Below are 16,985 nucleotides of genomic sequence, written 5' to 3' on the forward strand. Positions count from 1 at the left end.
CCAGCTTTTTCATAATTCCACATACTTTGTACACAATACAGAGACACTTTCCTGAACTAATCTGTTTGTCAGATAACTTGTCTTCAAACAATTAGCTACATCAGGATTTCTCTGTAGCAAATCAATAGCTTTGGCTCAGGCAGATATAAGCTTTAGCATGTTGACACGCCTCTCAAAATAAATCACACAAAATGGCAAGGGGCTGTTACAGTAAACTGCTTGAAAATAAATTATAGTTGCCATACCATGTAGCCCTTTGATTGTGATTTAGTTTATCCTTTACCTTTTAAGTATATTACTCCAAAATAGAATGAGACAGAAATGATCCATTTACATGTCTTTGGTAAGTTGGAATTACTTGAGAAACTCCTTCGAAGTTGCTACTTATCAATGTGAGAAGGATTGGAAAAGTCCAGCCCAGCCCCAAGGCAAACAAGCTAATAAAAAAAAAATAAAAAAAAAAAAAAAAAGAAGCATATATAATAGAAAAAGAAAATGCTAATAGAACAGAATGCTCATTACAATACATGCTTTATGCAACCTATATTGCATAACCAGTCCAGGTCAGTTTTACCAGACTCATATTGACTGTGACACATGCAAGAAAGAATGCAGTACATACAGACAAGGGCCAAGTCTAGGTAAAATCTGTGTTTTTTGAGTTTAGAATGTGTAAAGTCTTTTATATTTCCATGAGTTTGTTCAAATACTGCATTTCCTCTTTTAAGAAAAAACTTTAGGATCAAATTTAATAAGGGTCCAGAAACCATGTGCCACTGAAAAACATAATTACAAAATTTCCCTGATTTCATGACTATCTTTGAAGAGAAGTTGCTCACCCCTAAGATGAAGCAGAAGCCCTAGTGATGGTGGACAATTTGTTTACCACATGTGATGCCAAGCATACAGTAAGCAGCGAAGGTTAAGAAAATTGGTTATAATCTATCCAGTTATCACAGCTTCATTAGTTACTGCTGATTTGTGTAAGTCCTCATGCCTGACAACTTTCATTTTTTGACCGAGGCAACTGCAAAGGTAGCATGTTAATTTTTACCCGTTTTCATTACATGAAACATTTATAAACAAATACAAGCACATTTCACAAGTAATCTCATTACTATGTTTTGAATAAAATTATCACAATGCCCCTCATTTAATGTTTTCAAGCAATTATATGCAAATACATTATCAGTTGAAAGCCAGAAACATTTACCCAGTGCTGCTAGCTGTTCTGGTGGTAAATTCAATCCTTTTGTGTCAAGCAGTCCAATTAAAACCATGACTTGTAGTGATTTTATGTAAAGATTTTATGAGTTTATGAAAGGAATTGCAGGAAGTCTGGACATTTTTCTCCTTAGCCATAAGCTGCTTCTGTACATACTTCAGAAGAGCTGAGTTATCAGCATAACTGGGTGTTGCATTGGGGCTGCCTCTGCAGAGTCAGCTGTGGGCACTGAAAGACATGCATGAGAAATTGTTGTGTATGGACCAGAGAGTAAAACCGAGGCTAATCTTGCATTAAAAACATTCACAATGATGACAAGCTGCTTTTCCCAAACGAGCTATCACTGTTGCATGGCCTCTGCAGAGAGGAGACACAGTTCAAGGACTGACAAAACATACCTTTTTTTTTAAAACATTTTATCCTTTTTATTTGTTTGTCCTGATGATTTGCTACAGGCAAAGGAGGTATTTAGAAATGGAACTGCACAATACAAACACAGGCAGCAAACTAAGCTGGCGGCATGAAAGGCGTATCTGAGAACACAGAGTTGACAGAGTCAGAGTCGGATTTTGTTCGAGTAGTTTTTAAAATACTCTCTGTAATGACACTGTCATTAGGGAACAGTTTTACTTTCCCATTCTGACCTTGTTTTGGTTCGTGCACGGGTTCCAGGAAAACCACCCGTTTCCCAGTGCTAGCCTTCTTCTCGTCGGCTGGCAGCTCTTGCGGCAGTGCGGAATTCAGTATGGACGGGTGGGCACTGCTTTGGTTCAGCTTCCTCTTCTTCTTTTTTGCCTTACATTGGCATGGGCAGGGGGTCAGATAGAGATACAGCAGCACTAAAATAATACTGGCCACACAGGCAGCAAGGGTGGTAAAAGCTGTATTAAATGCTTCATGAGCATGGGACTTGTTCACTGTGAAATTGCTAACATTTATTTTGACCTCTATGGTTTCATTTAATAGTCTTTTCTTATTTATTGCAATGCACGAATACAGGCCTGAGTTCTCTAGCTGGGCATCTGTTATCTCCAGGCTGCCATTAGGAAACACCTTGAAGTTATCGGTGTCCCTGTCTGGCTCCAGCAATCTATTGTCTGGACTAACCCAAACAAACTGTGTGCCCGTATCGCTGATTCTGCTGTCACAGTGTACAATCAGCCTGTCACCAACCTGGGCATCATGAATAAACCCAAAGGCTTGGAAAGAGCTGTTGACGGTACTTTCAGAGCAATTCATAACGTTGTCGTGCAGTAAAGGCAGTTTATTATGACCTCTTGGGTCTGACTGCAACAAACAGCTGTATTCATTTTTGAAGTCCACCACTGAGCTGAAATGCCTTTGATACCAGAAGACTAGCATGGAGTACAGGACACAGTCACAATAGAATGGGTTGCCATGAAGATAAATTCCACTAAGTTGTTTGGCTGGCACTGAACTCAGGCGCTGAACAGGCATTGTCTGGATGTGATTAAAGGAAATGTCCAGCAACACAAGGTCTGTCAGTTTATGTTTTCCAATATATAAGTCCAGTGGGAAATGCGAGACCAAGTTGTAGCTTAGGTACAGTTTCTGTAATTTGTACAATCCTCCAAAGGCTAAAGACTCGATCTGTGTTATTTGATTGTTGTACAGCAGGAGAACCTCCAGGTCCTTTAGCTCCTGAAACACAGGGCTGCCCAGTGTTTTCAGGCTGTTGGATGACAAGTCTAGATACTTCAGATTTGGAGTTGTGGAAAAGCTTCCAGTGGTAATGCTGCTAATGCTATTATGATTGACTATTAAAGTGTCCAGTTTCTCAGACAGCACTGGGACCCATTCAGGCTCCAAAATCCCAATTCTGTTATAACTCAGATCCAGCCTTTTCATACATTTATAAAGATTTCCTGGCACTCGAGTGAGGTTCTTACTAGTGCAGCTTACGATATCACTGGCACAGATGCAGGCTGCTGGACACATCCCTGGGGCACTGCCACAAACACTCACGGTGAAGACCAGGAGGCACGCGAGTCCTTTGCAGTTCGCTTTAAAAACTCCAAGTCGAGTAGGAAGTGTCCGCCAGTTTAAAGACATTGTCACTGTCTTTTAGCTGTCTCCCAGTGCTCCTTGCCACAGATTACTTGTGCAGTTAGCTTTGCACTCGCTGCTGTCAAAAGAGGGATACAGAGGTACAGCACGTTAAGATTTACCATTCATACTCTGCAGGATTTCTTATGCCTTTTGAAAAATACAGGAAAGTAATCCTTATGGTTTCATACAATTAATGGTCTAATCTAGTTCTAAGGTGATGCAAACTTAACATTGTTTTATGCAAACATGAAATTCTGCATTCCTGTATCAATATATGTACTTTAGATACAGTATTTTTTGTCTTCAAAAAGAATGCAACTATTCTTCAGTCTTCAACAAAGTAATGCAATTTCTGACAGTTCATTTAAAAAAGTTGGAAACGTTCCTCTGTGGAGCATGACTTGGCAATGGCATCCCCTACCTGTTTCCAAACCAACACAGATAGAACTCCCAGCAGAAGAAAGAAAAAGCCTCATCCTAAAATGTTTTTTTTTCTTGTCAAGTGGGAAGCAGTTACAACATGCTTTTCTTTATAATCAGAAAATGTCACACATTTTCAAGCAAAGAATTTTCTCAGCCTTTCTAGCTTTAAATGTCATACGAATTTCTTTCCTTTTTCTTCTTTTAATTTAGTAACCTATGGTTCAGGTAGCAACAGCCTATTTTGAAAGTTATTAAAGTTGTTCAATAACAATATTTTGTATTCTCCTTCTTCTACCTTTGCCAATATAAGTAATGAAGAAGAAATCTACGAAGTGCTTTCCTCAGATATAAGTTTTGGGAGCATTCAGCAAGGATGAGTCAGCTCTTTCTCAAAACATAGTAAAGAGATAATATTTTGCTTATGTGTAGATAGAAAAAACCCAACCATACCTTTTTCTGAGAATATTTTAGAGTCAGCATTGTTTGAAAGAAGGATGTAAGATTTGGCACAGGAGAGATTCTGTGCTAAGGGATATGCTTTTTGCCATCTTCTGAGAAAATGTACACATACATAGTAGAGGAATAAACATTTCTGTTGATTCTTGCTCTCCCTAGTACCTGTTTAGAGTTTTTCAGTAAATTTACAGGTGAGTTCATCTGCATTGATGATTATCACCCTTCAGGGTTCAGATACGGCATTCAGCCGCCCCCACATTATTATCCTCAAACTAATTTCTCCAATCTCACCCACCTGCTGGAGCAGTATCTGAGCAGGGCAAACCCTGCAATGTCTGCTCTGTGCTGCTGATAGTGGCTATGGCCAGAAGCCTGTGGACAGTGGGATGAGGAGAAAGAAGCAGCCTCAGATGGAACAAAGGAGAATAAAAGAAGAAATTGTATTCTCTGATGATGTAAGATGGATGAAGAAAAGATGAGCCTTGAGGGCAAAAAAATTAAAATCAAGACCTAAATGGTGGAAGGCAGAGGGCAGAGGAATAGTGAAAAAAGGGGAGAGAGAGAAGGATAAGAGACACATAGGGAAGGAAGAGCAAAACCAGGGGAGGTGGAGGCTAATGGAGCAACATCGCTGTTACTAAAGAAACTGAGGAGGAGGTAGTCTGAGGATGCAGAAGTCAGTTAAGGCATATGAGACTGGGAAAGCAGATGAGGAGGGTGTAAAGGAAAAGAAGAGGTCTAAGCAGAAGACAAACAAGAGTTTCAGGAGGTAAACCTTAGAGCACACCTCTCCAGAGAATTTACATCTACTTAAGAACCTAAGACTATTGATGCAATTAATTGATATATGCAAAAAGCAAAAATGTTCACTCCTTCTCAGTTCTTTATTTCCCTTTTCTGTAACCCTCTGCCAATCTGTCAGGCTGTTGTCTTCTGCTGCTGATAAATCTACCTTAAGTCAAATGGTAGAAGATGTGCTATGAAACTGAAGAGCTGAACTTTCTAAAGACCCATTAAAAGAAGAAATATGAAGGCAGCATGGGAGAATGGGACATTTCACTTTTCACAAGAACTTATATATACATTAGTTTTGTTTGAATTCCCAAAAAAAAAAAAAAAAAAGGAAAAAAACATTAAGATAATTGCAAGACTACCACGTCAAATATTCAAAAATAAAGTGTCAGAATTACATTTTTCTTTCCGTTTTATATTTTACATACAGTCCTTGGTTACAGGATTATTCCATTTTTCCCCAAACCTTTCCAGACACTGTGCACAGGTTCTGAGAAAGAACAGGGAAAAGAATGGGTGATTACATCAAGAGCTTGATAAATCCTTATCCCTGAGAACTGCAGCTGTTCTAGCCTTTGCCACAAAATTCCTGTGAGATCAGGCAAACTATGTGAACTGGTGCCTATTACAAAATCATGAACATATTACAGCCACCAGCTTGGCACTTATAAAATAAGGAACCTCTGGATGTTAAATTTGGGAAGGACTGATCTGAGGCAGTGCTGAGATGAGAGTCAAAATGCTGTGACTCTGTCTGGCACTTCTGATTGCACAGAGATTCCTTGTTTATACACGGGGTATACTAACATGATTTTAGTTATAGAAATATTGTAAAAAATTGATTGGTTTGAATTTATATTTAATATCAGGATTCATAAATTCCTCTAGGCTTTTAAAGTCTCCTGAAGCCTCTAATTGCATGGGGTTTTCAATGGAAAGTTTGGAATCTGAAGGAATATTTTTTAACCAGTACTAATTTCCTTACTTAGCTGTTTTTGCTGGTTAGGTAGTCTATAGTAACAATTAATAGATACAAGTTCTTTTAGAGGGTGAGACCTATGAAGCATTAGAGAAACTGCCATTAAAAATGATTATATACCACAGTGTGAATTTGTATGGTATACAGACATAAGGCACAATGAAAAAGCCCCGGCAGATGAAAAAGGTATTTAGTAATTGCTCATTTAGTCTATTGTATGAAGCAAGGCATCTGAAAACTACATTGGCATAAAACCACGCACCTAAAGACTGGATTATAAAGCATCCACAAATCAGGAGATGAACAGTTGCTGCAAAGGTTGCCTTTCCCACTAATGTGTGAAAGCCTGATTCCACAAGCTATGCAGCCTAATTGTAAATGTAACTGCATTAGCAACAAGTGAATGGCACTTATAAAAACCATCTCCTACGATGAATGTAACTGTGATCCTGGAGATACTCTGAATGGGATGTAGTAGATCAACGCTCAGGTTTGTAAGGTTTACCAAATTTAATATACTAAATACCCTTGCATGTTTGCTTCTGTCCATGCCTACAATTATCTTGTCAGAGACTCCAAGCTAGTCTGCAACCAAACCCTATGGGAAGACACAGAGCAGTCACTGGTGTATATCAGTTTAATATGTTTTAGTTCTAGGAGCAAAAACAGTTTGCAAGGGCCGAAAACTGGATTGTCCATTTTCAAAGCTCACTGGAATTGCAAAATGAAAACCATTTCAAATAACTTGTCTGTGAGGGCAAATCCTAATTACAGACATCCTAAACATACCACAGAACACACAAGAATATTTAGAAGATACCCTGAAAAGCAGAAGCCTTCCTTTCTATGCCCAACTCAGAGCGTATTGCCTACATTCCCAATAGGTCCTTTGCTCTTTTGGAGAGTAGGATCGTTGAGCTGCAACTTGCTTTTCAACCTGTGTTCCCCATATCTACTGCACAAATTACCCAGGATGTTAAGCATGTTCAACATAAATATTTATAGGGTATGTGATTATTTGAACTCACTCAAAATGCCTGCATAAACATTTCTGGGTTGTAATGTGTTAAGTGGCAAGAAGAACAAGCCTACAACAACTATATCAAAAAACCCTGGCATTTTGTTTCATCCCAGTAACACTACTTTAGGTCTTAGAGAAAAGTTATTTTACAAATTTCAATACTGCATCTTTCTCAAGAGAGTTATTGCTGTTGAATACTATCAGCTAATGTGTGCCAACAGATTTTGGCCAAGCACTTCACCAATATTTCTGAATGAACTGGGTAGATACCTTTTCTGATTTATAGTAAAGTGAAGGACATGGTTGGGAGTTTTGTTCTTGAATTCTGTTCAAAGAAATAATTTCTTCACGATGTTAAAGTGCAATATTTTAAGTTCAGTGCCAAAACCACATTACTCCTTGAGATGATTCATCTGAACAGTAATGGTGTACATGCTTCTTAACTGTTCAGGAAGAAAGGTGGGATGTATCCTGCTATCATAGGGAAAATCCTCTGTGGTCAGAAACAGCAAAATTGACTACAACCAATCACATTCTAGAGAAGCTAAGGATTTGGTTCTTGGTTTTGAACTTTTTAATGTGTATGTTTGTTCTTGTATTTTGTTTATTTCTGAGGGGTTTGTTTGTTTTGTTTTTAAAAGTAATGAGCACTTAGACCTGCTTATAGAAAAGGGGACTGCTCAGCAACATACAGTCTCACCATCACTTATCATTTGAAGATCAACTAATGTCCTAAACACTCCTTTCTCCTTTTTCTGGGCTCTCTCTCACACTAATGTGACATTAATAATATCTGCAGCAGTTTTCTTATCCTCTGTAAGTACCTTCAGGCTTATTGCTGTTTCTCCAATGGAACCTGTACACCTGTACTACCTAGTTCATTTGAGACCTTGCTAAAAAATCCTAATGTAGCACATCTCTTAATTTAAACAGTGAATTGGACTGGAGATCACAATTCATCCGAATGATATTTTGCAAACACTACTATTAGTCTTTTCACTGTTAAAAAAATCGGATTGGCAGGTGTTATTCTTACTGTAAAGCATTTTCCTGTACATTGATGATGCAAATATGCAAATAGTCCCACATCTGGCTGGTACTTTCTGCACAGTGAAAATGCAAGTATTTGCACACAACCCTGCTGCCTGCTGTACTCCTGCAGGAATAGTGTTGAGCCTCTAGAGAGATCAAGCACTCAAAAACATTAAAGTCCTCAGGTTTTTCTCCAGAAGGTTCACACCATTTATACACCCCCTACCTTCTTCCCTTGCACCACATCTCCTGTTTTCTCTTGAGTCTTGCCCCAGTCTCAGCAGCCCACAAGACATTAATACATCTCTGCACCTCTCACTGACTTCTGATGTCCACAAAGGTGCTCTCCCCCTATACAGTCTACATATCAGATGAATTAAGGCTGTACTAGTCAAATATAACGCCACATTAAAAAAAAAAAAAAGATGGCTCACGTGTTCATTTTCTCACAGCCCTACTTTTTTTTTTCTGGTATGATATTTGACATAGGTTCCTCATGAACTCAGAAGCAAAAGTGATTTTTAGAATGGGGTTTTATTAAATGATAACAACAACATTATCCGAGTATAATTATTCAGGCATTTACTCCCAACTTTATGAATCCTGTTCAAGTAATGAATACATCCATTAATTACATACAGACCAAAGGCATCCTATGCAATTAATATTTTTAAAAATTACATTTTTAAGAAAGGTCTGCATAAAGTCGCATTCCTTGAGTGTGTGTGATACTGTCAGAGGAAATACTCAGCCACTTTGCCTCAGCCTCTAGCCTCTACTCTGCCTTTATCACTTCTGAGTGGAAAAGGCACTCTGCATCAAATCTTCCTGACAGCTGTGCTCAGCATCACTGACTCAACAGATACAGCTTACCCAAACATCGTAATCCATGAGATTTACTGACATGGGGGATTGAACAGGAAAGACTGTTGGTGAGCTGCATCTGGGAGGTGTCTTGATACACTGGACTAAATCCCAGAACTAGGCTACATTGTGCTCGGTGCAGGACCTAACAGTGATGGAAAAAATGGCTTTACATCATATTTGCAGCAAACTGATCCTGAGATCAGCAAGGCAAATGGAGTGCTCTCTCCAGCCAGCATCTGGCCAGACCTCAATCGTGCTGAATTAGAGATTAATTTGTCCTAGTAACCTTAGTCAGATAAAACGATCATCTCCCACTAATCCCTCACTAAAGATTGAATTTCCTTGAAGAGAAATTTTTTTCTTAAAACACGATAACTCGATTGTCTTAAAGAAAACTGAGACACAGAAGAGCAAGTGGGTAACATACAACAGAGCCTCAGTTGGACTAATCAAGAGTGTCTTTACAGCAGTACCAGCTACATAAAGTCAACATCTCTGCACCTCTTATCCCTCTGAGAGAGTAGAAGGGAAATATGCATCAGTGAAACGACAAATTCATCCCTTTTGTCGTGCTACTTTGTAAATCAAGCTGCAACCAAGCTTCAACCTTGCAAATTACTCCAGTTGCTAAGGAGATCAGCAAATAATTAAGAAAAAAATGCAATGATAAGTGGCAGTGCCTATTACAGTATCAGTAACCAGTCTCCAAGCAATGTCAGATCTTAGGAAAGTTTAGTTGCCCAGTGAAGGATCCTCACCGCCTCCAAAAATTTATTGAGGGCTAAACTTCAAAGAAACCCCCTTGCATACGATTTGGGGAGGGGGTCTCCTGCCAGTCTCACGGCGGGGACTGTCCGCCGCAGCCCCAGATTCCTACCGGGAGTCGGCAGAGGGCAAAGTTTCGGAGAGACCAGCGACAGAACAGGCTAAACCGGCATCGAACCGGGGGCACCCACAACCATTCGAGGGGTCTCGGACCGACTTCCCTGGGCACGGGCGGCCACTGCCACCGTTCCGTGGCGGAGGCAGGGACCGGCTCTGCCCCCGCCCGCTGCCGTGCTGCGCTCGCCTCCGGCGGCGCCTCTCAGCCCCGACTCCTGCCCCTCCGGACCCTGACCCCCGCCATACCCCGGCTACCGGGGAGAGGTCTGCTCCGCCACCGCGCCGGGCAGCGTTACCTGGAGCTTCCGATAGCTGCTTCATGTCCGGGGAGCGCGATGCCGGCCCCGCCGCCGCCTCCAGCCCCTGCCCCGCATGCTGCGCTCCGCCGGGCTCCGGGGGAAGTTGCGGGACGCCGGGAGCGCGGCAGCGGCTCCGCTGCGCTCCCCCGCGGACGCAGGCAGTGCTGCCCCCGGGAATGAGGTGAGGCCCGGAGCTCGGCACGGCGGCGGGTGAGCAGGGAAGGCGGGAGACTCCCAGTAACAGTGGCGACACGGCGGGTTTTTATCCCCTCCTGCCTACGCCCTCCCGGTCTCCCCAGCAGCGCAGCACCCGACCGGACCCCACACCGCTCTCCCGGCGCCCTCCCGGGCGCTTCCGCGGCAGCGGGACGGAGCCGTCGGTGCCCGGGGGAGGAGCGCACCGGCTGCCCCCGCTCCGCCCCTCGCCGCCCGGGACTGCCGCCGCTCCGCCCCGCTCCGGCCCCGCTCCGGCCCCGCTCCTCACCGCCGCAGCCCCCGGTGAGGCTCCGCCGCCCGGGAGGGCTCTGCCCTGCGCTGCTCGCCGGCCCAGCCCGCCTGCGGCCCCTCGACGCCCGCGCGGGGGGCAGAGCCCGGGGAAGCCCTGTTCCGGGGGCGCAGCCGAAAACGCGGCTTCCCCTTAAAATTGCATCGAAACTCCCCGTGCGCGGAGATGGAACCGCGGGGTGTTCCTAAGGCGCGGATAAATAAAAGGCATTGTGCTAGCTCTTAGAAATCCTCCTTCGGTTAATTAAATGGTCAAACCGCATGGAAGCTCCGTAGTAAACTAGGCTTTGATCAGAGCAGAGGAGTCTATCAAATGATAAAAGGCGTTATCTAAAATTAATTGCCATGTATAGGGATTCTCTTGACCATGGAATCTGTGGGAGAACTGCTGCAAATCAAATTGAGAAGTGTCACCAGATCATGAAGAGTCAAAGCTGCAGCGGAAAGCCAAAGAACACATTCACTTCTGTTTCACACCGATTTTAACCACCCCCGGCCAAAGTCCTCACGACATCTCCATCATAATTTAGAGTACCCTACATTTAGAGACTGAAACTGAACACGGGCTACTTTAGCAAATAACAGACATCGTGGATTTATTGTCATCCAGACATACAGTTTATAGAACAGTTCTCAGCAAACGGGCTTGCATATTAAAGCTGCTGAAAATCACACTTTTCTGTTAAGGGCACAAAGCAAAGTGGTTTTTAATATGAGGGTTTGTGGCTACATATGAAGCTAAAAGACTCCTTGTCCTAGAATTCACCCTACAGGCAAACTAAAATTCTTCAGTACAATACAAGGTATATGTTAAAGGTCTGATTCAATATAGATAAAAACCTGGTGAGATATAGGTGATAACTTCTATTGATTTAAAAGATTTTTTGAGCACTACCTTATCATAAAAATTCAGCTTTTTATTCATCATTCTTATTTTGTGCTGAATTTCTATGCAGTTACGCTATACAGCACTGAAGTAATTTTAATCTTGAGGTTATTGATTGAACACTGATTTGTTTCAGACTCTCTATTGGAATACTCATTTGTTTAAAGAAGCATGGTGTCTTCATTTATACTAAAGCATTAAACTTTCCTGATGACCTTGATACTGCAGAATACTTGGTGAAATTTAAGTTGATCACATTACCAGTCTGAGGAAGAGGGTAATCACTTTTGTAGTCTTCCTTCCCCTGCTTTCAAAACTGATAATGTTGAGCCTGAATTCTTCCTAAAGAAGACTTCCTAAAGACTTACGGAATGAAAATTCCTTCTTTGTTACCATATGGAGTTTATTCTGTGTTGCCGAATGGAGTCCATTTGTGAGTTTTGTGCACACTTTGATTGAGGTAAACTGGTTTTAAAATACTAAGGATTTTTATTGCCGCTTGTTCATACCTCAGTAAATGTGGAGGACTGGTAGGTGCAAAGTGACAGTATTGCTTGTAGCTAAATTATTTAGATTCCAGCCATGAGATCTGGACATAGGAATAACTGCTCTGGGGAATGCAGGATCCAGATCAAAGTGAAGTCCAATACTTAAAGCAATTAGAATTTTGATTTCCAATTTTATTTTTTTCTTGAATGCTGACTGGGATCTGCTTCTTATATTGGAGATCTCAGGGCACAGATGCTCAAAAAATTGATGGGAGTTGTGATCATCCTTTCATGAGTTGCTCATCTTACAGAAAGAGGTCATCTGCCAATAAACAGACATTGCAGAGAAATCACGATCAAGGTATGTATGGAACAGTCTGAAAGGAGTTCAGAACCACAGGATTCTTGTAAGTCTGGAAAAAACTGGTTGTAAGCCCTGCAATTCTTAATTCCCACTGAATGCTGACAAATTTGAACATGGCATGATGCAATCTAATTTTTTTGTGCTATTTCACAACATAAAGGTGCTTTTTTCACTTGTTGCATACTAAATTAGAAGGAAGATTGCTTTTTAAAATTTAATTTGGATGAAAACAATTGGTATTTATCTTTCCTCTACTGAAGAGCGCTGATGTGAAAACAGTACCTCTCCAAAATCTTTGTTGATCACACATGGGCACAAGGTGTGTGAAGCTGACAGTACATTAATTAGGATGTGAAACCTCTCTTTTGATAATCTGTACAAATATAAGGTTTCTGGCATCACCAGTAGAGGTTCTTATGGCAAAGAATTGCTGACAGCTGTCTGCTCCTTCCATTCCATCAGGATCCTGCCTGTGTTTCCCTGCCCCTGGACTGAACTGTCTATTAGAATGGAAGCTTTTCAGTGCTTGTTTTCACATCCTGTGCAGTGCCAGACAGACGCATGGGGCTTGATAAGGTCTTTTAATAACAATATTTACCATGTGATCTTGAAAGCCCCCACAAATACAGAAATATCTCTAGTATCTTCAATATTGTTTCCTTATTAAAACCGCAAATTTATTACAGTTATATAATGAAGTTGATCATTAAAAGACTTTTTCAGAAGCCATTTGGCTACAGGGAGTTTACAATACCTTCAGGAACAAGCCGTAACTACTGGGCTAGAGATTAACTAGGAGGGAGGTACTGAAATAAAGGAATATCCTCCTCCTCTACTCTTACACTGCTTCTGGCAAGGTCATGATTTCTCTGCCATAGTGCTCATGCAGGAATAAGGATTTCCAGCCTCCAGTTTAATTCCTGGTTACATACATTATAGCCATTGTATATCACACAGTAATAAGGGTCAGATTTTTGTGATTCCCCTCTCTCCATCCTGAATGAATTCTCTTTCAGTGTAAGTCCAGTCTGGGGGTTAGGGTACTTCAGCAAACTGGAAGATGTGGCTTACAGTTCCTCTGCATGTACATTTGTGAGTACCTGAAGGGAGTCGTCTTCCCCCAGCTGGCACAAATATTTTCAGTAAAGTCCACACCAAACAGTTTGACAACAGCTAGTGGGCCAAGCCCCTTAGCAGCAAACACATGGGCCATGCATCCTGCCTGGACTTCACTGTGAGACACAAGCACACGTGTCCTTCCTTGTGTGCTTGGTCCTGTCAAGGCTCTAACACTTTTGGCATGCCCTGAAGCAGAACATGTCCTCTGCCCTGTCTGTGTGACTCTGGGAATCCTGCAATGCCTCAGGGAATAGAGAGTACAGAAAGGTCTGGCAGGGATGGCTGTGGGAGACATCACTTGTCAGATGATAAAACTGTCCCTTGAAAGTTGCACTTGCTCTTAGGATAGTTTATTGGGTCTGGCTGAGATGGAGTTCATTTTCCCCACAGCAGCCTTCACAGTGCTGGTCTTTGGTAGCTAGAAAGGGGCTTATAACTCACCAATGCTTTGGCTACAGCTGAGCAGCACTGGCACAGCATCAGCCCTGTCTCTGCATTTCCCCACTCCATGAGTAGGCTGGGGGTGGGCAAGGTCCTGGGAGAGGATAAAACTAGGCCAGCTGACTCAACTGAAGGGATATTCCATACCAAATGGTGTCAGCTCAGGTGTAAAATAATAAAAGGAGGAGGAAGGGGGGACTTTCATTATTTACAGTGTTTGCTTTCCTGAGCAATTGCTACATGTGCTGTAGCACTGTTTCCTGGGCAGTAGCCTGACATTGCTTTCTGGTGGGAAGTAGAGAATAAAATTATTGTTTTTTTCTCTTTGTTCATGTGCATGTAAACTTTCACTTTTGTTTTAGCAAATTGCCTTGTATCAGACTATGAGCTGTTTTCAATCTTATTTTCTCATCCTGTTCAGCTGAGAAGGGGAATGATAAACTGGCGGTGGGTAACTGGCATCCAGCCAAGGTGAAGCCACCAAAGATGATAATGATAAAGTTGAGTTCCTATGGTAAGGATCAGGGGGAAGGCTACCAAGGCAGACATCCCGGTTGGAGTCTGTCATAGACCACGACCACGATGAAGAGTTGAATGAACTATTCTCTGAGCAGATGGCTGACACTTCACAGTCATCAGCTCTTGTTCTTCTGGGTGACTTTAACCTGCCTGATGTCTGCTGGAAACTCAACAGTGGAGAGGAGGCAGTCTAGGAAATTCCTGGAGTGTTTGGAAGAAAAGTTCCTGACTTGGGTCACAACAACCCCCTGTAATGCTACATCCTGGGGCAGAGTGACTAGAAAGTGGCCCAGTGAAAAAGGACCTGGGGGTGCTGGTAACAGTGGCTGAACATGAGCCAGTGTGTGCCCAGGTGGCCAAGAAGGCCAATGGTATCCTGGCTTGCAAAAGAAATAGTGTGGCCAGCAGGACCAGGGCAGTGATTGCCCTTCTAAACTTGGCACTGGTGAAGCCACACCTCAAATCTTGTGTCCAGTTTTGAGCCGTGCCCTTCAAGAATAACATTGAGGTGCTGGAGTGAGTCCAGAGAAGGGCAATGAGGCTGGTGAAGGGACTGGAGAGTAAATTATATGAGGAGTGGCTGAGGGAACTGGGGTTGTTTAGCATGGAAAAAAGGAGGCTCAGGGGAGACCTTACCACTCTCTATAACCACCTGAAAGGAGGCTGTAGCCAGGTAGGGGCTCATCTCTTCTACCAGGCAGCCAGTGACAGGATGAGAGGACATGGCCTCAAGCTGCACCGGGGGAGGTTCAGGTTGGACATAAGAAATAATTTCTTCCCTGAAAGAATGGTTAAATATCACCCAGGAAGGTAATGGAGACGCCAGCCTTAGAAGTGTTCAATAAACTGGAGATGGCACTCAGTGCAATAGTTTAGTTTTCATGGTGGTGTTGGGTCAAAGGTTGGACTTAATGATTTTTGAGGTCTTTTCCAACCTTAATCATTCCATGATTTCTTTTGGCTCTGTGTTGCAACCAGTTTGAAGCTGAGAACAACTGAGACCCTGAGAACAACTCTTCTGTTTTATTAGGACACTACTCACCAGGCTGCTCAGTCTCCAAGGAATCAGACTCCTTTTTTCTTTTCTTCTTTTTTATTTTTTTTTTCCTGCTGAAAAGCTCTTTTGTTTTTTTTACTCCCACGTGTCATGAATGCTATTTATTATACTAAGGACAAAGAAAATGAATCTTTAGACCTGTGGGGGGATGTGAGAAGATTGTACTGACTCCATACCTGGACAAGGGATTCCTTGCTTTCCATACTTAGGCATTCAGAACTGACTTTTCTTCCTGTCACTCAGACTTTTTTTGTTACTCCCTCTTTTCACTGTCATAGCTCTGCAGGTCTCAGGGGGATGTTTGAAGACATTACCTGTCCACCAGTGCCATCTTTTCTCATTCTATCCTCAGAATTGCAATCAGCTGGTAAGTACTGTTGAAAAGGGAATAAGAATGGCTAATGTTAAGTTGAACTTCTCATTAGGAGTGTATATATTTCATAATAAAATCTTTATACTATTTTTATTTGTTGATATAGCCCTGACTTCTGGCCCTTTCTACATTCAAATGTCTCTTTAGTACTGAAAATATTAGTTCCTCAATTTTGCAGATTTGCTGTTACTTGCAGTCCTCCCTGATGTCTTTGTTTTTTCAAGGATTTCATAAGACCAAAGATGGTAAAAATATCATCAGATACGTCTTAAATATCTCTGTTTATCAAATTGATTTACTTTACTTGCTGTGTACTGGCACCATGAAGTTTGTGTATAACTTACTGAACATGCAGTTTGTGTCCTGGATGATTTGTAAAACACTGAAAGAGCTTAAACTGATATATTCTCCATCCAAAGGTGTGTTTCACACATTGGATAAAAAAAAAAAAAAAAAAAAAAAGAATATTCTGAGTTGATTTCTGAGATTAAATCAAAGTTTGAAAAAATGGAGGTGTCAGTGCCTTTGTGTGCCTTGTGGATTTTTGAGGTCTGTAAGTCTTTGAATTTGCAGATCTCAAAAACACCCGAAGAACTTGTTAAGATGTATTCAAATCTTCAGAGCATATTTATATGCAAGGAAGGCATTGTTAAGCACTACAAGATAATTTATTTTAATTTTCTATTCCGTAGGCAGAACTTGAGAAAATGTTACAAATTAACAGTAAGTTATTGGTTCACTGAATTGAGCCTTTAAAAGTAAGGACATTTGGGAAAGTAATTTGTCATGGCCTTGAGCAGTCTATTTTAGAGCTGTGTAGTAGGTTTTCTATGATAACAGGTAACTTAACCTTTAAAATGCAGTTCTTCATGCAAATAAACCTGGGTAATGGACTTTAAAAGGTGATTTTGCATGCCCTCAGGCATTACTTATTTCTTGGAACACTGTCTCTCTCATATATCCAAAATAAAGCAGAAAATCTTTTTAGAACACCAGATTCATTTTGCATTATAATGGAACATAGTGATGTCCTACAGTAACTGTAAAATATTGTCTAAAGAGAGAACATGCAAGTGGATTTTCTAATGAAACATGGATACTACCCCACAGTAATATATAAAGTATTTGTGAACACTCTAGATTTGCAATATCAGTCATGAGGTCAAGGAAGATGGACAACCTCACTCT

At 41.6% G+C, this 16,985-nt stretch overlaps 2 protein-coding genes across 4 annotated transcripts; one reads left to right on the top strand and one right to left on the bottom strand.

Moving 5' to 3' along the window:
- Positions 1-1,624: 1,624 nt before the first annotated feature.
- Positions 1,625-10,725, bottom strand: AMIGO2 (adhesion molecule with Ig like domain 2). Of its 3 annotated transcripts, none has more exons than XM_030258607.4 (2): positions 10,531-10,725; positions 1,625-3,368 (listed from the first exon to the last, which is right to left on the bottom strand). In XM_030258607.4, the coding sequence occupies exon 2, from the start codon at positions 3,296-3,298 to the stop codon at positions 1,733-1,735; it is 1,566 nt and encodes a 521-aa protein (XP_030114467.4). In that variant the 5' UTR covers positions 3,299-3,368; positions 10,531-10,725; the 3' UTR covers positions 1,625-1,732. The 3 variants fall into 3 exon arrangements, with proteins under 3 accessions (XP_030114467.4, XP_012424383.5, XP_002196828.5); XM_012568929.5 differs by lacking the exon at positions 10,531-10,725 and adding an exon at positions 10,044-10,408; XM_002196792.7 differs by lacking the exon at positions 10,531-10,725 and adding an exon at positions 10,044-10,408 and having other exon boundaries at positions 1,625-3,371.
- On the top strand, positions 6,349-10,739 carry LOC140682277 (uncharacterized). Its single transcript, XM_072923969.1, has 3 exons — positions 6,349-6,382; positions 9,702-10,227; positions 10,349-10,739. The coding sequence occupies exons 1-3, from the start codon at positions 6,349-6,351 to the stop codon at positions 10,737-10,739; spliced, it is 951 nt and encodes a 316-aa protein (XP_072780070.1).
- Positions 10,740-16,985: the final 6,246 nt, after the last annotated feature.

Source organism: Taeniopygia guttata, chromosome 1A, assembly GCF_048771995.1.
Source record: "Taeniopygia guttata chromosome 1A, bTaeGut7.mat, whole genome shotgun sequence".
Lineage (NCBI taxonomy): Eukaryota > Metazoa > Chordata > Aves > Passeriformes > Estrildidae > Taeniopygia > Taeniopygia guttata.

Coding starts and splice junctions, on each gene's coding strand:
- AMIGO2 (XM_030258607.4), bottom strand. CDS start 3,298: ATGTCTTTAAACTGGCGGACACTTCCTACTCGACTTGGAGTTTTTAAA.
- LOC140682277 (XM_072923969.1), top strand. CDS start 6,349: ATGGCACTTATAAAAACCATCTCCTACGATGAAT. Junction 6,383..9,701: donor AACCATCTCCTACGATGAAT/GTAACTGTGATC, acceptor GTCTCCTGCCAG/TCTCACGGCGGGGACTGTCC. Junction 10,228..10,348: donor GTGCTGCCCCCGGGAATGAG/GTGAGGCCCGGA, acceptor TCTCCCCAGCAG/CGCAGCACCCGACCGGACCC.